At 37.2% G+C, this 26,023-nt stretch overlaps 1 protein-coding gene across 13 annotated transcripts in view; it reads right to left on the bottom strand.

Annotated features, from left to right (window-relative positions):
- Window positions 1-25,135, bottom strand: part of CFAP20DC (CFAP20 domain containing) — a 298,550-nt gene extending 273,415 nt beyond the window's left edge. For 12 of the 13 annotated variants that reach the window (XR_010842526.1, XM_059076214.2, XM_059076211.2 and 9 more), the window contains exons 1-4: window positions 24,669-25,135; window positions 21,891-21,980; window positions 19,307-19,400; window positions 11,950-12,022 (exon numbers count right to left, since the gene is read on the bottom strand). Coding sequence is in view for 12 of the 13 variants with exons in the window: in XM_059076214.2 (XP_058932197.1) it covers window positions 11,950-12,022; window positions 19,307-19,400; window positions 21,891-21,980; window positions 24,669-24,689 (278 nt within the window). In the remaining variant the exon portion in view is untranslated. The remainder of the gene's footprint in view (window positions 1-11,949; window positions 12,023-19,306; window positions 19,401-21,890; window positions 21,981-24,668) is intronic. The other variant, XM_067043777.1, reaches the window with a different exon arrangement.
- Window positions 25,136-26,023: the final 888 nt, after the last annotated feature.

The following is a 26,023-nucleotide window of genomic DNA, read 5'->3' as shown; positions in this document are numbered from 1 at the left end:
TGGAAGAAACACAGATTGAACTTGATCTGTCAGTGATGTGTATTGGAGTTGTAGGGTCACAGAGGGATGTACTGGAAGCTATATTTGCCCACGTGCACAATGACAAGCAATTAGAAAAGCTGGTTTATAGGATGAAACAGAAGAATGAAGCAAACTTACAAACAGAATGAGAGATGACAGAGTAGTTTCCAGAGAGAGAGAGAGAGAGACAGAGAGAGAGAGAGAGAGAGAGAAACTGCTGACAACTATCGTCCTGTAACAACGTTTGCTGTTGGGTTCCATATGATCTCTCCATGTTTTTCCAATACTTATCCTTTTCCTTGACATATCTTAAATAGATTTCTGTCCCTAACAATGAAATAATCTTTCAAAGAAATAGTTGTTTTGTTTTGATTTGTTATGACCTTGCTAATCCTAACCCAAACAAAGAATTTAACTTATTTCTGGTGATTAATTTTAGAGGACAGGGGTGGGGGAGGAGTAGAAATCTGGATTACAGTAACAGAATTAACTTTCTGCAACTTAGAGTCCAAAGTACTGGCAGAAATAACTTCACTATTTAAAACTATCGGAAACCATGATTATAAAATCATACTATATCATCACCTTTTTCCAACTCAAGCACTAAAAGGCAGCAATAATATCAAGAAAAGATGCTAGAGTCAGAAGTTCTGAATTTTAGTGTTGGCTTTGCCTCTAAAAACCTTGTATCCTGAGGAATGTCCCGTTTCTGGGTCTCAGGGGTTTTCTATTAAAAATAGGGAGTTGGAATGGCTAATTATTAGAGAAATGCAAATCAAAACTACAGTGAGGTACCACCTCACACTGGTCAGAATGTTCATCATCAAAAAGTCTACAAACAATAAATGCTGGAGAGAGTGTAGAGAAAAGGGAACCCTCCTGCACTGTTGGTGGGAATGTTAATTGGGGCAGCCAGTATGGAAAACACTATAGAGGTTCCTCAAAAAACTAAAAATAGAATTGCTGTATGACCTGGCAATCCCAGGAGCCAGACAAAACTATAACTCGAAAAGATACATGCACCCCTGTGTTCACTGAAGCACTATTTACAATAGCCAAGACATGGAAACAACATAAAAGTCCAACGGCAGATGAATGAATAAAGAAGATATGGTATATATATACAATGGAACACTACTCAGCCATAAAAAAGAATGAAATAATGCCATTTGCAGCAACATGGATGGACTTAGAGATGATCATACTAAGTTAAGTAAGTCAGAAAGAGAAAGACAAATACTTATGATATCACGTATATGTGGAATCTAAAATATGACACAAATGAACTTACCGGTGAAAAAGAAACAGACTCACAGACATAGAGAACAGACTTGTGGTTGCCAAGGGGGTTGGGTGAGGGTGGGGGAGAGATGGATTGGGAGCTTGGGATTAGCAAGTGCAAACTATTATATATGTATAACTGAATCACTCTGCTGTACACCAGAAACTAACACTACATTGTAAATCAACTATACTTCAATAAAATGAATTTAGAAAAAATAGGGACTTGCGTAAGAGTTGTAGATTCCCTATAATAACAGAAACTTGAGCCACTAAAATGTTTTAAATAGTTATGCTAACACATCCATTGCTAAAATACAGTGAAACCATACATTTATTACAAATCACTGTTTATGGTATATCAATAATCATATCTGGCTTTAAATAATGCTAAGAGATATTTTATTTCCCACCTTATAAATCAATGGTATTTAACCTCAGAAAAAAGGGCATGGTAATACCTATGTATATCAAACAGAACAGCTGTTCCTATTTACTGCTAACAAAGGCAACCAACCTCCAACTATACTGAGAATTTCATACCACTGTTGTTGTTTCAAACAGCTTATTGTAATAGCTTTTTAAGTATGAAATAGATATAAAATGCAAGATCACTAATCGGTTCCAATTAAAAAGGGCAGACTATTGGTTTTAAGAAAAATTCTTTGGGAGTTCTATTATGGGCTTATAAACAGTTTTCATCTAAGAGTCAAGTGTGGCTTTCCTTAGCTTTAGCCCAATCTTGAAAACATTTATTTGCATATAACTCCTACTCACATAAACATTTTGAGAAAATTCAAAAGAATATACTTCTCCTTCCCTAAGTGCTCTTGCTTTTTCTCATTCTTGAAATAGTTACCATCCTGCCAGTAGAGGTGTTTTTAGGAGAAATGCACTTTATACTTGGCAGGGCAAATAAAAGGCTCCAAAGGAAAAGCTGCTTTCCTACCTCTTTTCAGGAATGAGTACCATGAAAATTTCACATGAAATGGAAACATGCCCAACTTGTCTCAAAATGTTTCACAAGAGCAATTTAAAAATTAAATATCCCTGTACTTTTATCTATATTTAGAGATACAAAAATTATAAATTAATATTTACTGTACAATTACCATTTGGCACTATCCAACTTAATCCTCATAATTACTCAATAAATAGGTATAAATATCAGATGAGGCTGTAACACACAGAGTCCAGTAACTTGCCCAGGTCATCAAACTAATACATGGCAGAGCCACTGACTCTCAGGCTTATAATCTGAGCCGTCACAGGGCCTTGACTTTTTATCCCTGATAATGGATATGGCAATCATTTAACTGCACAGTGCCTTAACAAATGTATGGCCTTTTGTTATGATTTTACAGAGGAAGAACACTTCCAAATATTTGTATATGTGCAGTTTTCCTTTTGCTAGTATCTTATTTAGCTCTCAGATCTAGGTTATCTAAAGAGTACTGTAAAAATAATTTAGAAAAGTAAAGTGAACCAAACTAAGAACCAGGAAGAAAAGATTTCTCAAAGAACATTTATTTAATAGATAGACTATGGCATCTGATTTATACACCTATCACATGTGTTATCTAAAACTTCCATATAAAACCTATTTTAAGGCATGCAAATTTAATATATTATGAAAGTCAGTATGCAAAGTATCTTAAAGTGCTCCTTTACTAATGCATGTAACAAAATATACTGATTATGCAAGCACATTTAATTGGATATCATTAAAATAATGAGATTTAAATACTGATGATTTTAAAAAGAAAAATATAGAAGTTGAAATTAGACATGAGATGCATTGAAAATGTTAATGAAACTTGCAATGTCATTACCACTTTAGTATATAATACTACTAGTTTAAAAAAGAGCAACCACTGGCCATTTTCGACCAGTTCTAAACACAGTTTAGAGATGTATTTACTCAGTGACATAAAAGATTTCATTGGATAAGACTTTGTGGTTGGATAAAACTTTCTTTACAAATAACCTAAGAGCTATAGAGCAACCACTATTTTTTTCAAAGGTAGGCATCAAAATGACCAAAAAGATAAGAAAGTAAATTTTCCAAAGGAAGAGTTGTGCTTGGTAAATGGACACAATCTCAAAAGCTCTCTCTCACCAATGTCATTCTGACCTAAAGTTATTAAATTTACGTATTCTCTCAACTCTGGTGGCTTTAAAGTGGCTGAAGAAGACAAATGACATGTGAAAAGAACAGGTCTGCAGCTGTGAGGCCATATTCACATTCCTTGGTTTAAAGTTTCAAAAGAATCTAGTGCCTCCGATGTCACTGAAGAAGGGACAGTAGGAGCAAAATTCAATAGGGTAGAAGGACCTGAAACTTCTATTAAATTTCTCTTTTGACCTATTTGTCTAGCTCACTAGTAACAATACAGAAAAAGTGATATAAGAGTAACTTTCACTAAATTACCCTGAGACTAAAGCTTTGTTTTGTAGGAAGGGTATGTTTCAATATTCCATTTTATAGAAATGGAAAAGGAAACTTTAAGATCCATATGAACCTAAACCTCCTAAAATTACAAAAAAAACCAGTATCACCGATTAGCTCTGGCAATTAAAAGAAAAATATTCACATTGCCATTTACTGAAGAGGAAACTGAGACAGTGTCCAGCCCAAAGGCATAAAACCAGGGATAAAGCAAAAGGACAAGACAAAAACTCTGGAATGAGCATCATAAATACTAGATTGGATTCTAGGTTAAAATCATTAAACTCTACTCAGATATAATTTTCAAATTCAGAATACTGCAATGAAGAGATCACAAAGGATCAATTAAAATTTCTAAGGACTAGGGACCCTTCTAAGGATCTCTCTCTTTTTTTAGGAATTTACTTTATTAGATTCCAAATGAAAGTAGTACTCCAAATAGCTAAGGGCTCAACACATGAAACCTTCTGGCAATAATATTCCCTAGGATCTGCAGGCTAACAATCTCAACCTCTCCAAAAGAGCACACGATGCCCACCACCAGCTTTCATAGTGTTTTCATCCCATATATTGAAAAAGCACTGGTTGAGCTGAGTAAAAATGAGAAAAATAATGTCAATTCACTAGAGGCATTAACAGTATAAAATGTCTCTCAGAATTCATCGAGATAATTGTCAAAATCAGGATAGAGAAAGGAATTAATGCTCAATAATATTCAGTAACATGAATGAAATTCCTGTCAAAAATGTAATATTCCAAAATTATTTAGTGTGATTGATAGCATCAAATATAGTGAAATGGATTTCTATTTCAAAATGCAGTTGGTTCTCTTCCAAGAGCTCAGGTTCTTGGTGCTCCTCCTGTACACAAGATTCTGCTCCCAGGCTCTGAAACACCTAACAACCCACACAGGGGAGATCTGGCTTCCCGCTGCTACGATGAAGCAGTACAGAAGAGATCACAAAATGAAAGAATTCTTAAAAATCTGTTGTTTATTAAATCACTTAACTTCAGGTCAAACAGTGAGACACAGGTACACTAAAATACTTTAAAAATGAAAACTGCAACTAATACTAAGAAATAAGCAAGTCAAAATGAGGAGTTTATCTGTAAAAAGCAAGAGAGGATATTTTCTTTTGTGGGTTTACACTGAAAGAGAGAAGTATGAGACAATTCTGTTACTTTAATGCTAAACATACTGTGTGTTAGCACAGTAAACACTCCATTTGCTCTATATGCAAAACGCAATGTGTTTGGATAATTTCTGGTCAGGTTATGAAGCTCTGAAGCTGCCTTACCCACAGATGCAGGATTTTGAATAATATAATATGTACATGTTACAGAAAAAAAAGGCCTAGGCATGGACCAAAGTAAAGAAACAACAAAGATGAAATGAAGCTCTTTCTTAGCTCTCATTTTTTTTTGGAAAAAAAAAGTGTAATACCAGTATTGTCACATTTACGATGCAAAATATTAAACAAAAAATATTTGAGTAAAATTCTTCCTTTAATTTTCAAGCATTTATTTCTTAAATGGGTAATTACAGAAACAGGAACAGCTCAGAATGAAAGACCTTTCCTCTGTGGAACTCTGATGATAGCACTGTGCTATGGGAAGCCCCTAAAGATGTAGAAGGCTGAGCACATTCATCTTGTTCTAAAATTCAAATTAAATATCCCTACCATATATGTACGTATGTATAATTAGACAGAAAATTTACAAATATGGCAGCATGGTATGGTGGTGCAGGCCACAGGTTCTAGATTCAGACTGCAAGTTTGATTTCTGGCTCTAAGATTATTAGTAAGTCTGTAACCTGTGGTGAATTCCTTAACCTTTCTGAATTTCAGTTTCCTCAATGGTAAAATAGAGGCAATATTTATGACTACTATACAGGCTTGTTTTGGGGATTGAGTGAAAACAAAATGCTTAGAACAATGTCCAGTATATAATAAGTGCTTAATAAATGTTAGCCATTATTACTTTATGTTAATTTTCTCATTTAATTCTTATGACAAATCTGTGAGGTAGGTATTATTACTCTCATCCCATAGGTGAGGCGAGTTAAGTAACTTGCCCAAAGTCCCACAGAGGTAAAGCAGAATTTGACTCTGGATCTGTCTCCTTTGAGGCCTATGCTCTTACTTCTACCTAATACGTCACCTGTTCCCTATGTCTTGCTCTTATGCCATCATAACATTTACAAAGATGTATTTAAATTGCCTTTTAACTGATCTTTCACCCTCAAAGCAAACTATATATGGACAGAGATTGGGTCCTGTTTACTCATTCCACTCCTGCCCACTCATATATATTTCAGAGCTTTTGCGCCAGGCATTGTGTTAGGGGCTAGAATATCATGGAACTCAAAGACCACTCAAAATGACAGATAATCAAATAAAATATACCATTAAAAACTGGCATAGTTGTAATGAAGGAAAACAGTAGAGTGCTAGAAAAGAGCATAAGATTTATTTCTCATTTATTTGGGGGAAGTCAAAGAATGGCTTTCTGGAGAGGGGAGACTTAAGCTGAGATGAGAAGACTGAGTAAGAGTTAACAAGGTAAAGAAATGGGGATATAAACCACTTGTGCATAGGACCCTAAGCAGAGACCTCACCTGGTGTGTGAGGAAGGGAAAGCCAATATGGCTGGAAAGGAGCAAGTGTGGCTGACAGCTGGTGAGCTCAGGAGAGTGGTATGGGATGAGCGGGGAGAGGTGAGAGACCAGAGCACATGGGAGCATTAAGGATTTGGGAGTTTGTCCTTGGTACAGTGAAAATTCCAGTTGGTTTTTAGAATGATAACTCTAGCTGCCGTGTGGAGATAGGATTGTAAAAGGATAAGAGAAGAAGCTGGGAAATCTACTCGGATGCTCTAATAGTAAATCAGGGAAATGTGATGGTGGTTTGGGACGAGGAGGGTAGTGAGGGTGGGCAGAAGTAAACAGATTCAATGTAGATTAACTCCCCTATGCCTATCACACTGTATGACTGTGACAGGAATTCAATAACTTGTTGACTGACTAATCATGAGTGATTCTTCAAGCAGAGCTGTGGCTGGTTCTAAGGCATCCACTAACTCACAGATGTATGACCTTCTCCTGAGCAGTATAATCATCCAGTGAACATAAGATACACAGGAAGATGTTGAAGAAATGCATATTAAACTCATAAAACAGCTGGCAAGACTCCACTTATGAAAAACTCTTGATGTGTAAGTGTATCTTTGTGAAACAAAATGCCTCTCCCATTCTGACAATGAAAAATTTTAGAAGCCAGATATCTTTCTCCTCTGTGACTTTCCAAGCTTGTTAGAGAAATATATTATTTAAAATGGCCTGGAGCTATGCTGCTAGAAACATAGTAAAACACTAAGGGTGCTGAAAGAAAGCCCTTTCATTTAAGGAAAAGAAAAAGCTGTAGTTAGAAAGGCAATCAATACTTATTACTCTACCTTCTTTCTTGTAAAACATGGTCTCTGTCATTACTTCCTAAAACAGCAAAATATTTTGATTATCTATTAGCAATAAATTCAAATGCATAGTTAATACATTTTCTCATAATCTGATAATTTCACTACGTCAGGACAGAGAATGTTTTACCCATGTTATTTAATAATTTTGACCTTTTGTCCCTAAGACATTTGTTTTGCAAAAACTATAAAACTAAAACAATCTGAAAAAATACAAATGTTTGTCCACGTGGCTATGAGAACAAAAGACTATGATTATAGTCAACTGAATTCAAAATCTGACCATTAGTTCCATCACCCATGAAAATGTTTTCCCATCCTTCAAGAGCATTAATTACACGGTAACAAAGGGGTGGTCAGGCTTACTTATATCAACTGCTATCTTGCTAGACTAAGTTAAACCTAAGATACCTACTGATATCTCAATAATTAAAGCTTTAATTATTATTAACTTAGTTAAAACAGTATATTGCCTAGCCTAGAGTGATAAGCTCAAGAGTTTGGGGGCACAAATAAAGCTTAATTTTGCATAGGAAAAGAGTGCTCTTCAGCAAAAGATTACGTCCCAAGGTTCAGCAAACTTGCACAACTTTGATCAAAAGTCCAATTACCAGCACCTCTACCATGGCTTCAAGGTATAGGTGGTAGAGATCAGGAGAACAAAAGGGTTGGACTGGATTTCTATGTAAGGAACCTAACAAGCTTAAAAATAAAATATAATGTGTCTTCTTCCATTTGGTAGGAAACCACTTTCCCCTCCACTGAAAATAAAACTTTATATGGTACACTGTAACTTTAGAATATTTTTAGTCTTGAAAATACTTTTTCTGCAGAACTAGAAAAAGATATTGTGTTGGCCAAAAAGTTAGTTTGGGTTTTTCCAAACCATCTACAGAAAAACCCGAACGAACTTTTTGGCCAACCTAATACATAAGTGCATCAAATGCTGCTTTGGTCTTGTTACTATAAGAACTACTTTAAAGAATCTTGGTGACCATGGCAGATGATAACAGAAAATCTTAGAAGTTTATAAGATTTAAAGTTGAATAAAATAAAAATTGTTTCATCTATCCTTTATCATTCCAGAAAACAAAATTAAATATAATATTAGCTAAAACTCATATTTTACCAACATATGCACACATTATTAATATTTTAATTCACATAAACAAAGAGAAACTAATAACCTCGAGTTTATGTTAATCTCATTTTATTAAGAAAGCTCCTCCTTCCTCTTGGTTTGCACCGGTATAACTAGTCCAAAATTAACTTCATTAATAGGAAAAGTCACTTCCAGCAGGAAAAATAAAAGCCTAAGCTTTGACCTTGGACAGCTATTAGTTACAAAGAAAAATTAGAAAATAGCACACCCCAAATATAATATTTTATTGAAAGCACACAAATTTATTACTGAGAACCTAAACAATATTCCATTCTATATGAATATACAATTAAATGTTATTTTCATTCTCAGAATTGTATCAGACAACAGGTAGCTCAACTGAGTAAAATTTGTGTATGCTCATTTTTGCTAAACAATTCGTTCATAGCAAGGCCATTTAAAACAAATATATCCCAAGACATCTATATGTCAACAGAAAAGACCAATATTTCTCAACTAAAGTGAATAACATTAAGATACTATACATAGAAAATCCTAAAAATGCTGCCAGAAAACTACTGGAGTTCATCAATGAATTTGGTAAAGTTGCAGGATTCACAATTAACACACAGAAATCTCTTGCATTCCTACACACTAACAACGAAAGATCAGAAAGAGAAATTAAGGAAACAATCCCATTTACCACTGCATCAAAAATAATAAAATACAGTAAGTCTCCTACATATGCACCTTCAAGCTGCAAACTTTCAAAGATGCGAATGTGTATCTGGTTCCAGCAAGGAACCAGAAACTGTGCCACCAACGTCAGGTGTAAGTGAAATTGCAGCTTGCCCTCCATCTCCTATTGCTGATGATCCTTCAGCTCTACCATCTCCCACCTCTTCTCCCTCCTCCAGTCAGTAATTCTTGCCTGTTCACCTGATGTCAGCCCCTCTAATGCCAGCTGTTATACTGTACTACTGTATTTTTCAAGGTACTGTACTGTAAGATTAACGATGTTTTCTTTACAGTTTGTGTTTGTTTTTTATGTGTTATTTGTGTGAAAAGTATTATAAACCTATTACAGTACAGTACTATATAGCTGATTGTGTTAGTTGGGAACCTAGGCTAACTTCGTTGGACTTAATGAACAAATTGGACTTACGAAAGCGCTCTTGGAACGGAACCTGTTCGTATGTAGGGGACTTTCTGTACCTAGGAATAAACCTACCTAAGGAGAAAAAAGACCTGTACTGTGAAACCTATAAAACACTGATGAAAAAAATCGAAGACGACACAAACAGATGGAATGATACACCATGTTCCTGGATTGGAAGATCCAACAGATGGAATGATACACCATATTCCTGGATTGGAAGATCAATAATGTCAAAATGACTACACTACCCAAGGCAACCTACAGATTCAATGCAATCCCAAATCAGGCTCCCTGACTTCAGACTACACTACAAAGCTACAATCATAAAAAACAGTATGATACTGGGACAAAAACATACAGATCAATGGAACAGAATAGAAAGCCCAGAAATAAATCCACTCACTTATGGTCAATTAATCTATGACAAAGGAGGCAAGAATACACGTTGGAGAAAAGACAGTCTCTTCAATAAGTGGTGCTGGGAAAACTGGACAGCTACATGTAAAAGAATGAAATTAGAACACTGTCTAACACCATACACAAAAATAAACTCAAAATGGCTTAAAGACCTAAATGTAAAGTCAGATAGTATAAAACTCTTAGAGGAAAACATAGGCAGAACACTCTTTGACATAAATTGCATCAATATCTTTTTGGATCCACCTCCTAGAGTAATAAAACTAAAAACAAAAATAAACAAATGGGATCTAATTAAAGGTAAAAGCTTCTGAACAGCAAAGGAAACCATAAACAAAGCAAAAAGACAACCCACAAAATGGGAGAAAATATTTGCAAACAAAGTGACCAACAAGAAATTAATCTCCAAAATATATAAACAGCTCATGCAGCTCAATATCAAAAAAACAAACAACCCAATCAAAAAATGGGCAGAAGATCTAAATAGACATTTCTCCAAAGAAGACATACATGGCCAAAAAACACATAAAAAGATGTTCAACATCACTAATTATCAGATAAATGCAAAGCAAAACTATAATGATGTATCACCTCACACCTGTCAGAATAGCCATCATCAAAAATCTACCAACAATAAATGCTGGAGAGGGTGTGGAGAAAAGGGAACCCTCCTACACTGTTGGTCAGAATGTAAACTGGTACAACCACTATGGAGAACAGTATGGGTTCCTTAACAAACTAAAAAAAAATAAAACTACCGTATGATCCAGCAATCCCACTCCTGGGCATATATCCACAGAAAACCATGATTCGAAAGGATACATATACCCCAATGTTCATTGCAGCACTATTAATAGGCAAGACATGGAAACAACCTAAATGTCCATCGACAGACGAATGGATAAAGAAGATGTGGTACATATGCACAATGGAATATAGCCATAAAAAAGAATAAAATAGGGGGCGCTTCCCTGGTGGCGCAGTGGTTGGGAGTCTGCCTGCCGGTGCAGGGGATACGGGTTCGTGCCTTGGTCTGGGAGTATCCCGCATGCCGCGGAGCGGCTGGGCCCGTGAGCCATGGCCGCTGAGCCTGCGCGTCCGGAGCCTGTGCTCCACAGCGGGAGAGGCCGCAACGGTGAGAGGCCCGTGTGCCACAAAAAAAAAAAAAAAAAAAAAAAGAATTAATGCCATTTGTAGCAACATGGATGGACCTAGAGACTATCATACTAAGTGAAGTAAGTCAGACAGAGAAAGACAAATATCATGTGATATCACTCATATGTGGAGCCTAATTTAAAAAATGATACAAATAAACTTTAATAAACTTATTTGCAAAACAGAAATAGACTCACTGATTTCAAAAACAAATTTATGGTTACCAAAGGGGAAACATGGGAGGGAGGGATAAATTAGGAGCTTGGGATTAACATACACACACACTACTATATCTAAAATACATAACCAACAAGGACCTACTGTATAGCACAGGGAACTCTATTCAATATTCTGTAATAACATACATGGGTAAAGATTCTGAAAAAGAATGAATATATGTATATGTATAACTGAATCACTTTGCTGTACATCTGAAACTAACACAACACTGTAAATCAACTATACTCCAATAAAATTTAAAAAATAAAAAATAAATAACATTAAAATGAGGTATTTCAATTAATTTAAAACCAAATACAGTTTCCAATAGCAGACAGTACAAAACATAACATCACCCCTCATTTGAACTATAAAATCTCAAACTTTTGGATTATTTATTTCTTCAAATTATAGGTTCTTTATTGTCAAATTCAGAATCCTTTGATATTTTCTTAAAACAGATGAAATTTGCTTTCTTCCCTTAGGGAAATGCCAGACTACAGTATATCTGAGAAATACCATCAAATTAGTTTAATTACTTCATGTCAACTTGATAAGTCACTGCTCTTTAATGCAAAAACTGCCACTTGTAATTAATGACTCTTCGTACTGCTTCAATTGATCAAATGTCTAATACACATAAAACATTGAAAGAAATTCTGTATATCTTACAGCAATTCGGTGGAGAAGTCTTGTCCCAGGGGTATGTAAATCTGAAGTACAAGAAACCTCTGGATCAGTCCAACTAAAACGAGAGGGGGAAAATATGCATTTATATGTCTAAACCATTTATATGTACATATAAACAAAACAATCACATGTCATAAACAAGCTGAAGCTTTTATCATTCCAGTAATACACAGAACTGCAACAGCACTACCCCTGAGTTACAACCTCATTATAAAAGCAAAAAAAATGATGAACTCAAATCAAACTCTAACAACAAATGTTGGCTTTTAAAGTTCCATCTGTGGGCTTGGTGAAATTTTTATGAAAATTTACAAAATAATAATTTTTTATTTACTATTTTTATTAGGTTGCAAGAAAGTGCACACATTCAATAGACACATATAAAATTGAACTATGGACTCTCATTAAGGCGGTCATAAAAGCATGTGGCAATTATTTTTATTCACTGACAATTTTAACTGTACTTAACAACTTAATGAAAAACAATAGATCAAAAAACCAGTTCTAATTATGACAACTACAGCTGAAGGTTTGATGAGCCATATCTAGTTCATATGGTTTTAAATGTGTCTAAAATGAGATGGATGGAGGAACATATTTTCAGTTATAATATCTTTTGTTAATTTAACACATTTTTGATTAATTTAATGCTCACAGATTAAGAACTGATAGTTTTTATTCCCCATCACCAGCTTCATCTGGATTAAAAAAAAAAATTTGGAGAATCACCTATGGTACTTTTGATAACTGAAGTCTACAACTGCTTCAAAAATCAACTGATTTCATATTACCTCTTCAGACCCATTCACTTAATTCCCTTCCTCTTAGCGTTTGAACTTTTGCTTGATCTCTCAATTATGATGCTCTTAATGAACGTTTTAGTATCACTTCCTCTTAAAACATGACTTCTAGGAAATTTTTCCCAATGTGAGACACTGGGTAGAAAATGGAAATGTCGATATATCTGTGAACCTCTCCTACAAATCTAACAGTATGGGCCAATACGTGGAGAAAGGCCTAAGGAAGGCAACTGGTCTAACATGCACGTTATTTTCTGTTTATTCCAACTTAGCAGACTTAACAAATTTAAGTCTTTTAAAGTAACAATACATGTTTGGGTAGTCTATATATAAAGATCTTCTGGTTTAGAATTCCTATGGTAAAATGTTTTACAACATTCCTGAACAACTTAAACAGTTCCTACATTTTACCCCAAATCTAGTTTCTAAACAAAACCATATTTGACCGAATGTGCTTAACATTTAAAAAATCAAACATACAAAGGTAACTTTTACTTAAAATACTAAGCTTATAAACGGCTGCAAAGAGCCATCAGCAGAGTAAGCAACATAATGGAAATAGGGGTAACACCCTCTGAACTTAGAAAATTCTTTAGGAATCAGATTCACCATTTTTATGGGAAAAGCCAACAAGGCAACCAGAATTCTGGATTACAAAACCAAAATGAGATACCAAAATGAGGCCAACTTAAATAAGCCACCGTTAATCAATCTATCTCTCTCTTGCATCTTCCATTGATTGGACCTACAGTATTTTTCCATTGCACAAAGGCCCCCATAAATAGAGGTGAGAGAGCACTGGGATAAATGAAATCACTCTTTACAAAAGGTCCCTAATTTATGTCACAAATCTCATTGAATCAGCACTGTTCTCTTCAAACACAAAGAACTACACATATAGGGCATTTTTGTATGAACACTTTTAGATATGAAAGATGTTTGCCCTCGAAAAGAGAGCTTTGTAACTCAACTCTCTCGCGTATAGAAGCCCTAGTTTCCAAAAGGCTTCATTTCTAAGATTAAAAGAAGTACAATACCATATGGTGATCATCTGACAAAGAAAAAAGTACATTAATAACATCTGACATACACTGATTCTGTGTGTCAGAAATGCTAAATAAACTCTACAGTAACATTTTTTTCCCAGTGGCCTAGTAAATATAAACTGATTACTCATGTCTACATTAGATTTAAAATCTAAATTTAAAATCTACATTTAAAATGATGAATGTGGAACTATTGTCAGTCAAAAACGCCCATCAAAGACATAAAATTCATAAAAATTCACTCTTTTTACTGAAATATCCAGGTTTCTGCAGTTTTATAATCTGTTCTCTGCCTGAGACAAAAACTACCTCTATGTTTTGAGGGGTCAGATCCTTTCTTCTTTTCAATATTTTAAGACACATTTATCTGGTAAAACATCATTAGATTTTTAAACAGTGGTTTTTACAGTTGTTTCATTACAGCAAATGACAGTTGTATATATACCTCAATATACATTTTACAAGTGTTACACTGTCCGGAGTTGGGACTAGACCACAGTAAAGTAATCCTTTATAAGTGACCTGATAAATCATGACTGAAGATACTTCCTGGTTCTACGGCAGCCCTAGCACAAACAGCACACTAAAGTGCACCTTTCACGCTGCAACACAGAGAACAATTATCCCTTCATTATGGGTTATTCCATATACCTTGGGCAAATCAGAAAACGTGTTTGGGCCTTTTTATTCTTCTTGTGTAAAACTTAGTTGATAATTTAGGTTTACCCCTCACAGAATCATTTGTGTAGATTAAATTAGATCCATCATTTAATAAAGATTCGCTGAACATATACTATATGCAAGACTCAGTGTTGAAGCTTTTGTAGTGAATAACACAGACATGGTCTCTTCCCTCTTAAAAGTTATATACTAGTTCCATGAAGGAGAAGGTCAGGGTGCTATGAAAGCATATAATCCTGGGTCCTGGAGAGGAAGAGGACGATGAGTGAACGTTTTCTTGAAGAAGTAACATTGGAATTCAGCTGGGAAGAATAGCAGGGATTGACTGGGCAAGGAAAGTAGGGGTAGAGGAGAGGAATAAATACTGCAGGGAGAGGGAATACTCCATCATGTGATGGAAGAGGCTACAGTAGATTGCATGGACTTAAAGGCCTAAAGGACTGGTAGGAGAGACAGAAGGGGAAAAGTAGCAGGGGTAAGTCTGGCAAATAGCCAGGAATTCAATTATGCGGGGCCTTGAAAGCCATGTGAAGGATACAGGTCATCCTAAAATCAATGGGAAGCCACTCACCCATTCACTCACTTACTCAACAAAGATTTACTGAATGTCTACTATATGCCAGGCACTGTTCTAGGTGGACAAAATAGACTAAATTTCTGTGCTGGTAGGCCTTACTTTCTGGTGATGATGAAAAAACAATAAAAGAACATAAACAGCATGTTAAATGGTGATAATTACTACAGGAAAAGGGAGAGCAGGGTAAAGGGCATTAAGAATTGGGAAAGGATACAAAGCACAGGTTGTAATTTAAGTATAGGTCAGGATGGGTCCTCACTGAGAAGGTGACATTTTATTTGGTAAAGGCCTGAAGAAGGAGAGAGAGTGAGCCATGTAGCTATTTGGGGAATAAAAGCCCTAGGTAGAGGGTATGGCTTGTGCACAAGGGCTAAGGTGCTAAGGTACCAGGCTATGGTTGAAAAGAGCAAGGAGACCTGTATGGTTTGAGCAGAGTGAAAAAGGAAAGAGTAATAGGAGGTAAAGTTAAAGTTAAGTAAAGAGAGTTAAGAGGGCAGCAGATACCACAGGGTCCTAAAGATTTTGGGGTTTTACCCTGAGAGAGATGGAGTATTTTCAGCAGAATCACTCTGGCTGCTAAGTTGACAACAGACTGTAGGGAGGCAAGTCAGAAACAGGGAGACTAATTAGAAGACTACTGCAATAATCCAAGCATGAGATAACGGTGGCTTGGACCAGGGTGGTAGCAGGGAGGTGGCAAGAAGTAGTCAGACTCTAAATCTAATTTAAAGATAGAGCCAATAAGATTTTCTAGATGAAAAAAAGGAAAAATCAAGCTGATTTAAGAGTTTTTGGTCTGAGCAACTGAAAGACAAATTGCTAACAACTGAGATGGGGCAGTCTGCAGGAGGAGAAAGAAAAATTTCTAGGGTAAAGCTGTCTAAGTATAAATGTCAACTAAGCAACTGAATATACAAATCTGGAGTTTGGGACACAAGTCAGAGATGGAAATGTAAGCTGGTATACAACACAGACGATACTTAAAGCCATGAGACTAGAGCCCAAAATAAAAGGAGGAAAAGTTCAAGGTCAAGAAGGTCAAGGACTGAGTCCAGAGGCACTGCAGCATTAAGTTGTGTTGGGGAGAAGAGGAAGAACCATGAAAGGAGACTAAGAAGAAAGACCAGCGAAGTAGGAGAAAAAAAACTACGCGTATGGGCATCCTGGAAGATGAGTGAAGAAAGTACTATATCAAGGAGGAGTGTCACCTTTGTCAATGCTGCTGTTAAGTTAAGCAAGATGAGGGCTGAAAACTGGCCACTGGATTCAGCAATAGAGAGTACTAGTGACCATGACAACAGCAGTATCAGTAGAATAGTGAAGTCAAAGCCACTGAAGGGCTTTAGAAAGAGGAAGTCATAATGAGTTTATTTTTTAAAAAAATACAAAAAGTTGGGGGCAGGGGGAGGCTGAGAGGAACCTCATAAAGATGACCTCATCCACCAGAGCAGCTGAAACTTAGATCAACACAGGGCTTCAGGGATGCTGATCCCGACAGACACACCATTTGATTCAGATGCCACAGGCAGAGAAAACAATGGTTTCAAACATGAGCCTCAAACAGAAAGTCCCCGGACAGACCATCCAAATGATAGATGTTTACATGTAACAGAGCTTCTTCGCATATGGGTAACTCTATATAACATGTTCCAGCATTAATAGCAACATGGATTTATTTATTTAACTGGCTAATGATTTACAAGTCTCATTATCAAGGCCAAATGGTTACCAGTAGAAATTATAACCTAAATTGTTATAGTTTCTTAGTATGGCAAGCTTAACAAAATTACTAAACACCAACTATATATGACACACTAAGTTAGGGGTACAAAGTAGATGATACAAGAGTCCTGCCCTGGAGAAGTACACAATCTGATAATCAATATCACACCTTCCTTTATTTGATCAGATACTGAGTTTAAAAAAAAACTTTGACATATTTAGAGATGCTCAAATATAATTCAGAAATATTACTATTTAAAATGAAAAGTTAAAAATATTGAATTTCACTATTAGACTTTCTTCACAGGTACTTAATATAGTAGGAAACACATACGAGGTACCTAATGTCAAGCTGGCATAAATAAAGTGGATGTTTACTCTTAAAATAGGAATACATAATGGTAATTGAACTTAATTTAGAAATGTTAACAGAAAGCCAATTCTCTATTCAGGGCATGCCATTAAATTTAAATTTAACCATAAAAATGTCACATAGAAGGTCATTTTATATAAGTGAAAATAACTAAAAATTCCCATTATCAAAAATTCCAAATAATCTTAAAAACATTGGTGCAGGATAGACTATATAAACTGTTTCATTTGTTACAGGGCTGCACATGCTACTGAAAAGTCAGATTAATTTTTAATTACAGGGCTTTGTACAAGAAATACATTAAAAGATTCTTCCCTTTCTTCCAATTAAAACTATCGTCTTTCCATTTTTTAAAAGCAATTATAACACATTAAATTTGTTTTATTTCTAAAAAGAAACAGATAAAAGTGGGAAAGGGGAGCTTGTCTTTAATCACTGAGCCTTTGGTAGAGGAGAAATCTTTCTCAGAGCCAACTGAGAAACGTTACTAGAAGTGATATGATTTTGTCAATAACATCATCATATGCATAGATGCTGAAGGCATCACATGGAAGGAGAGGCCAACGCTAAGAAAAAACAAAAGAACACTGGTTTAGAATAAAGTTATGTTCCTGTAAATCAAATGTGTCTATTTTACAAAGTCAATATTCTTAAAAAAGACGGACCATGTTTCCTGTTAAAGAATAACTTCCAGGGCTTCCCTGGTGGCGCAGTGGTTGAGAGTCTGCGTGCCGATGCTGGGGACACGGGTTCTTGCCCCGGTCCGGGAAGATCCCACATGCCGCAGAGCGGCTGGGCCCGTGAGCCATGGCTGCTGAGCCTGTGCGTCCGGAGCCTGTGCTCCGCAACGGGAGAGACCACAACAGTGAGAGGCCTGTGTACCGCAAAACAACAACAACAAAAAACCCCTGCAGTTTCAGACATGTTTCAATGGCTCATCTTAGTTCACTTTCTTTATCAGTACAAATTTATGCAGAAATGACAAAAATCTTTGCTATTAAAAAATGCAAACTATGAGGAAATCATGATTTTAAAATGGTAGTAAATTTAAAAAGTTATTTTAACAATGATTATCCCTTCTCTTTGACGTTGTTTCTTATTTTATTTAGAAAGATACCACTTTAAAATGAATCATCTTCCATCTATAATTTCTATGGTTTGGTTTATGTCTTAGAAATCTAAAATATGCATGTAGTAGCTTGAAATAGTAGATAAAACATACAGCCTATAAAAGTTTAGAAAACCAAATTAAAATGAGAAAATCAGATACCAAGAATAGGTCTTTTCATAGTCCCTGGTACACAATAGGTATTCAATAAATGTTCTTAATGAATGAAGAAGTAAAGAATGAATGTAAAAAAACAGCTGGTTATCTACATTTGCTAAATCACAATAGTTAAATATAGGATAAAGTTAATGAAAATATGATTAAGCATTTTGATAAATTATATTTCTTAAATCACATCAGTGTACACAAAGCCTAATTTGGTGGCAGAGCCTTGAATTTTAACCCCAGTGTGGCCAATAACTGGGCTTCTGATCATAAATTTAGGTGATCTCTCAGGGTTCCTTCTGCTTTAAACCTCTGATTCTCATTTCCAAAGTAGATAAGAATTGAAGTCTACTTTTGGGGTTTTTGTTAAATCACAATTAGATACTAATATTTCTAAAGGTATATAAGTTGATCTCTTACTAAATAATGCCTTATATAATATTTTACATAAATTTTTTTCTCACAAATTGATTTATGATAATTTATGAACTCATGGTCTCTTGATGAGGAAACAACCTCAGTGTGTTCATCTGTAAAAGAGCTACTGTGAGGATTGAAAGAATTTAAAAATATGAAATCTTAAAGTCACTGGCACACAGTAAGTGCTTAATAAATATCATTACTAGTCTAATTAATTGAATAATCGTCTAAATCTTCTTTAACATACAAGTAAATTTCTAATAAACAATGAAGCAGAATCTCTTTTCAAAAGCCTGGCATAAAGTTACTCTCTAAATTAAAAAAAAATCTTATTACTTTACATCGACAGATGCCAGTAAAAGTCAAACTAATAGGCCTGTTTATGAGACTTAAAAGTGTAACTTTAAGCATCAAATGTTAAGCTTCAATATTAAAAGTCTTACTTACGGATTTGCTTATTCTCCTTTGGTAATTGAATTTTATTTGTTTGGCTGCTGCCTTCCAGGACAAACACAAAACTTTTAACTTCTTTATCAAATTCCTACAGAACAAAAATGAAAACAGTGGTAACTGCATATTTTATTTGACTTTTATTATAAAACTGGAGAAGCAAGCCCACAGAAAAAGCCCCACACTGAAATGACTTAAAATAAGCTCAGGCCTTGGTGATACTCTTACACTGAGACTTGCTGGGAACTGGAATATAGAAGCCACCCTTAGCCACTTGGCAAATTCTCTACTATATCAAGACACTCTTCCTCCAAATGATAAAAAGTTCTTCAACTTCAGGGATTCCCAAATTACTAATTTAAAGTTTCCAGAGTTTAGTTACCCTTTCCCTCCTTTAATCTATGTATTTCTGTCTAATAGCATAGGCTGAAGATCACTTTCTGTTAACAGTATAATAAACCATCTAATCTATGTTGTATCCAGTTTGGAAGTTCCTTGGTTTCAAGCCATGGCTTATACAGAATTAATCAGTGCCTTATTTTACTAGTCCTCTAACTTGAAGTTCTATACATCATTTACTTAAAATCAGTACAAATTAAAGTGTTACAACTAAGGTTACCTAAAAAATGAACAGAAACAAAACAACTTGGAAATGAAAAACTTACACATGAGAGTCTAATTTCCATCAGTCAAAGTGCTAATGTAAATGGTTATTTTTTTATCTTGGAGCAAATTTCCAGTCTCTAAGTATAAAGACTCCTTTTTCACAATAAAATATTTCATAGATCCTCCCACTCTTCCTTTTTGTATACGTTAAGAAATACATTATAACTAATGGTTGCTAAGAATTAACATTTAAATAAAATTGTATCATATCCATCAAAAAGCATCTCTTATGTATTCCAAATGAACATACACATGAGTATATTATTTCATCTACACACAAGTTGGGCATATACTAAAACCTTTCAACAGCTTACCAAATTCTTGAGCACGGCCACAAATCCTTGTGTAGTCTAGCCCCTGCCCAGTTTTTCAAACCCCTCTCCTGCCTCGCACTCTCCCTCACTCTGAATCCTAGCCTCTGTAGCCTTCTAGCAGTTTCTTAAAAATTCTAAGCTCCTCCAAAGCAAGGGCTTTGTACCTGCTTTTCTCATTGCCTGAAATGTTCTTCTCTCTACCAGCTCCACCTGGTGCCTAGTTAGTTCTCAGAGATCAAGTATAATTTCCTCAGGGAAGCCTTACCTAATCTCTCTGCTCTGTATCCTCACAGTCACATTTACTTTTATTCATAGTAAGAGCTACAGAATTTTGGTCAAGTCACTTAACCTTACTATGCCTATAATATAGGCTTAAGGGTACCTTGTGAGATACAAGGTTATTATATGGATTATATAACATGTAATGTGCTGAATCCTATGGCTGGCAAACAGTAAGCACTCAATTAATAGTAGCTTAAAAAAACTATCCATAGAATAAAGTCCCTAGAAAGGTGTTTTTCTCTTAACTGTACAAGAGAGAAGAGAAAGAGGAAAGAACAAGGAAGGATACAGATTTTTAGATCTGGTAGCAGCAAGATGAGGTAGTTTCTACCTGCTGACATCAGTTTTTCCCTGAGAAATGGGGGGTGAGGTCTTCTGGTGAATGAGTGAGGAGGGTCTGTCCTGGGTGTGGGATGGGGATGGGGGTAAGAAGTTAGTGGCTGGAAACCTGAAGATAATGGAGAAAGAACCACTTTAGAGACCAAGAGAACAGGAGAACTTCTGGGGCTGTTGACACTGAATTTATAGCATTATCGATCTGAGAGACTATACAGATATTTTTCCAAAGGTATTGAGAAGCCCAGATGCAGGCACAGAAAAGAGAGAGGATCGCGGATTCAGAAATGGTTGGCATTTGCTAGGCAGGCACGATGAAAGGACAAGGAACAGGGGCATTCGAGGTCTTGACTGGGAAGTGACTGAAATAATGGACCATAGATTCTGGGCTGGAGAAAAAAAAGTGAAGACAGAGGGAGTGAATAAGTAGGTTAACTAAGTAAGTAAATAAATCTAAACACAGGGAGGAAAGTAGAATGGTCAATGGCCTAAGAGTCTCAATTAGGTTGAAGAACAAATACAGTGGGAGTATCTAGGCAAGCAACATTAAGAATAGAAGATTGGACTCAGAGAGAGGAATGTCTCAAGTTCTCACTTAGTAACTTCAGAGGTCCTGCAATTTTGGGTGATAAGGTACGAGGTGTGACAGTGGGAAAGGCTGCCAAAGTAGAGTGGAAGATGTCATTAGAGATGAAGAAATCAAGAAGCTGAGAAGCCCAGGGTTTGGATTTTCCTCACAGAAACTGAAGTCACCTAAAACAGCAGCAGGACTTGGCATATAGAGATGGGTTATGAGCTGTGTGCCAAAGTCTTCAATGGCCAAGGAGGGGTGTCTGTGAGGGCTGCAGCCAATGATGTCATGAAAGGGTTTTGTAGTGAATGAACAGAAAAACGGGTTCTGAAAACTTACCAAGCCCTTCTTGTTATAATCTTTACTCTCATTTCTTTCCAGGATTTAGGTGGCTCTAATTTCTAACACTTACTTTCCAAATCACAGATGGACTGCCGAGGATCTTCCATTTTGCTCCAGGATTTTTTCCCTGAGCACTGAAGATTTCAACAAATGCACCTCCCTAGGAAAAAAAAATATTAAAAATTAAAGTGAAAGACAATGCTAAGGAGGAAATACTATCCACCACATAGTCTATACCCACTGTTCCAGGCATCTGTAAGTTAAGTAGATCTCAGAGGAAACATTATCCTTCTTATCACTCCTACTTTATATCTTGATTGTATCTAAGCAACAACTGTTCTGATTCAGGTCACCTTGGATTAATGGTTTAAGAAATTTTTTTTAAATGTTTTTAAATTTTATTTATTTATTTATTTTTGGCTGTCTTGGATCTTAGTTTCTGTGCATGGGCCTTCTCTAGTTGTGGGGAGTGGGGGCCACTCTTCATTGCGGTACGCGGGCCTCTCACTGTTGCATCCTCTCTTGTTGCGGAGCACAAGCTCCAGATGTGCAGTCTCAGTAGTTGTGGCCCACGGGCCTAGCTGCTCTGTGGCATGTGGGATCCTCCCAGACCAGGGCTCGAACCCGTGTCCCCTGCATTAGGCAGGCAGATTCTCAACCACTGCACCACCAGGGAAGCCCTAAGAAATTTTTTTAAAAGCATGATAAACATTAAATAATTCCATGCCATACAAACCTTACAGTCTCTCAGTGTAAGGTTCACTTACTTCACATATATAGTTCATGCTTACAAAATATTCTATTCAACACACACTAATGGGTTTAAACTCAACTCTCAAGCCAGGCTAATAAAATCTGATAGTTATCTCTGGCTACAAGCTTTTTAGTTACACTAACCTGAGCTCCAATACCAGGTTTGCCATTTATTAACTAACTGACTTTGGAGTTACTTAACCTCTTGATTCTCTATCTGTCAAATGGGTTGTTAGATTACATAGGATAGTAAACATAAACCATCACACTCTGTAAAGTGTGATGCACAAAGCAAGGGCTCATTAGTACCAGCAATGATTATTCAAGAAAAGGGCAAATTGAATAGTTTAGTACTGGGTCAATAAAAGAAGCTTGGACTTGGAGAGGGAGTGATTCTTATTTTGAGGATTCCTATAAGATCTTTTTATATATTTAATACAAGTTAATTTGGTGATCTATAAAATATGTACCAAAAAAATAGAGAATCATTTCTGTAGACATGCTAAGTGTTCCCTATTGTAAACCTGGGAACATGGTGGGACATGCTCATGTAAAAACACTAAACACATTACTCAGTGTCCATAAGCTTTAATTATAAGAGAGGAATTAAAGATGATTGTCTCTAAGGAAGAGTTTATTGCAAGAAACTGAAAACCTGAAATGAGAGTAAATATGGTTTTCTTTTATGGCCTGTTAAATTATCAGCAGCACATGAGCAAATCTGTCTGACTTTCATAAAGAATTTCCAGCTTTTAATTTTTCTCAATAATATAAAGATATTTTTGCTTCTGTGTTTTAACACGTAATCACTTGAAGTTAAGACATTTAACGTCTTCTGTAGGCAGTACTATGTGCAAACTGTGTGTGGAATTGAATTACTATAGCTTCTGAGGTCAGGTCATATTTCACTATGAATTTTAAATGTGAGGAAGCGTTTTCCTTTTTTTTTTTAAAGAGAAAAATCCTTATACCTGGTAAGATAGAAAAATACCTCCCCTGCCCCCATTTCTGCTATCCCGTTTCCCACAGTAGACACCGGCTTTTTAATAACAATATATTTTACCTATACTAAGCGAGAGAAACTCTCTAAAATTGTTCCAACAGATTTAATGACATCAAACGGAACAGAAGAAAGAGAACTGCAGAATACTCTGAAGGCACTCATAAGAAAGGCAGGTAGTATTTGGTGAAAAGGTAGAAGCAACGAAGACGTGACCAGTGGAGGGCTGTTCCGGCATAGGGACGAAATTGTTCGTAACAGCAGTACTAGAATAGCAGACAGACTGTAAGTGGAGAGTGTAACCTCAGGTAGAGGTAGGAGGGGAGGGGAGGAGACTAGGGTCAAGGAAGACCAGAGAGGTGCCCAGTGAAGTGAGGAAAGCAGAAGTGCTTTGGAGACCCTCTAGGATACTCAAAGTGACTGAGGAAGACCCAGAAGCGGTTTCCCTCAGTGTGGTATTTAGACCACCTGCATCAGAATCAAATGGAGAAAGGTGCTATAAAGGTAAATTAACTAGCCCCATCAACAGAGATTCTGATTCACTCTATTTGATGTGAGGCTCAGGAAATCCGTACTTTTACAAGTACTCCAAATGATCTTAATGTACCACAGCCTTTGAGAATCACTGACCCGCCCCCAATTTGGGGGGAAAAGAAAACAGCACACGGCCCAAGTGCTTATTTTCTTTCTTGGCTTAACCCATTCATGCATTCACTCATTCACTCTCTGCTAAATAGCTTCTGAGTTACCAGGGTGCCTCACTATTGTTAAAACTCAAGGTTTATGGGTCCTGCCCTTAAGGTTCTGATTCCGGAGATCTGGTTGGGGTTTAAGGCTGCATTTCACTCAGAAACACAGGGAATCCCTACACCTTGAGAAGCACGGAGCTGGAGAGGGAACGTCAAATCATATGCCCACACGGCAGTTGCTTTCTTTTCTTTCTCTTTTTGGGTCAAGACCACTTATCCATTTGTTCCTTCTTACCCCGAGAAAGACAGTATTACTTGGTGGGGGGGGTGTCCCTCTTCACCCGGACGTGAGCTACCTCACCCAACAGGACAAAGCTAGACCGGTTGGAGAGCCGTTTCTGGTTACCTGGTACTCATTTTTGAACATTCCCGCCGGGGGCCCGGGGCTTGAGGGGCACCGGAATTCAGGGCTTCCAGAGAGTAGCGTGACCCTGACGGCTGGAAATCGGCGGGCGGGAAGCCAGTGCCCGACGGACGGGGAAGGGCTTCGTGGTCGGCCCCAACTCGGCCAGGCTCTTCTCCGCCCTCTGTCAGCTCCACCTCGGGTCCCCGACCCGAACCATCGCGGCCCCGCCTCCGGGGCGCCGGAGTCTGAGAGGGGACAGCTGCCTGGTCGAGCTCCGGAGGCCCCCAGGGACCAAGCGTGTGCGTAACCTACGTAACAGAGTACCCAGACGCTGAACCTCCGCCAACGGCCCGCCTGCTCACGGGAGAAAGGGTGGCGCGTTCGCGCCGCCGCCCCACCCCGCCCCCGAATCCGCTCGGAAAAGGGCCGAGCGGGGCGGACGTTCAGACCGCGCTCATTGGTTCCCACGAGGCGCCTGCGCGTGGCACTGGCCGAACTTCACGCTGACGGACACGTGAGACTACGCAGTGACGTAGGCGTTGCCCAGGCAACCGACGGTGTTCCGCGCAAAGGGTGGGACGGCCAACCTGTGACCAGCGCCCCCACTAGTTCGTGACCTGTGTCTGCAAAAAAGCCTAAACTTAACCTGGCTTAAGAGCTACCACAGGTGCTGGATTCTTCTAGAAAACCTGTCACGTCGGCTTGGTCTCTCTTCGTTGTAAACACCGATAACTGGTAGGTTGCTGAAGGAAAGAGTCATGGAATCGTGGAATCATGGAACCCTCATGGAGCCTTTCGCTCAAGGTTCCCAAACTTGGCTTCGTTGAGGCAATGATAGGGTCCGCCATCCCCTTTCATTGCTTCAGAAGGCCCAAGGAAGGTCACTGCACACTTCAAAAAGCCAGGGTTTTTTGCCCAAATTAATAACTACATACGTTATTGAGCCAGGCGCTCTCTTAAGTTTAACTGGTTCTGTGTCTGAACCACTCTTACAATGTAGGTATTATTGTCCGTTTTTGTCTAAGAAACTGTGGCTCCAAAAAGTAAAATGTCTGCCTAAGCTCACATGGCCAATAAGTGATGGAGCTGGTTTGGAGCTTGTACCTAACTCAAAGCTGAGTTAGGTCAGTGGTTCAGGGTTAATCAGTAGTCAGGTACTGCTCCTGGAGCCCCTGCTATAGGCCAAGTGGTTCACAACCCTGTGAAGTAAGGGTTAGTCACCTTTCAGTTGAAATCACTGAGGTTCTGAGTTGGTTAGGAATTTACTCAAGGATGTAGTGTTGATTTTTGGTTGTGGCACCATGGATCATGTACAGGATGAGAAAATGAATGCTTTCTGGACCTGCTCCTTGTCA

Source organism: Kogia breviceps, chromosome 10 (genome assembly GCF_026419965.1).
Source record: "Kogia breviceps isolate mKogBre1 chromosome 10, mKogBre1 haplotype 1, whole genome shotgun sequence".
NCBI classification, from domain to species: domain Eukaryota; kingdom Metazoa; phylum Chordata; class Mammalia; order Artiodactyla; family Physeteridae; genus Kogia; species Kogia breviceps.
This window is presented reverse-complemented; position numbering and strand designations above follow the sequence as displayed.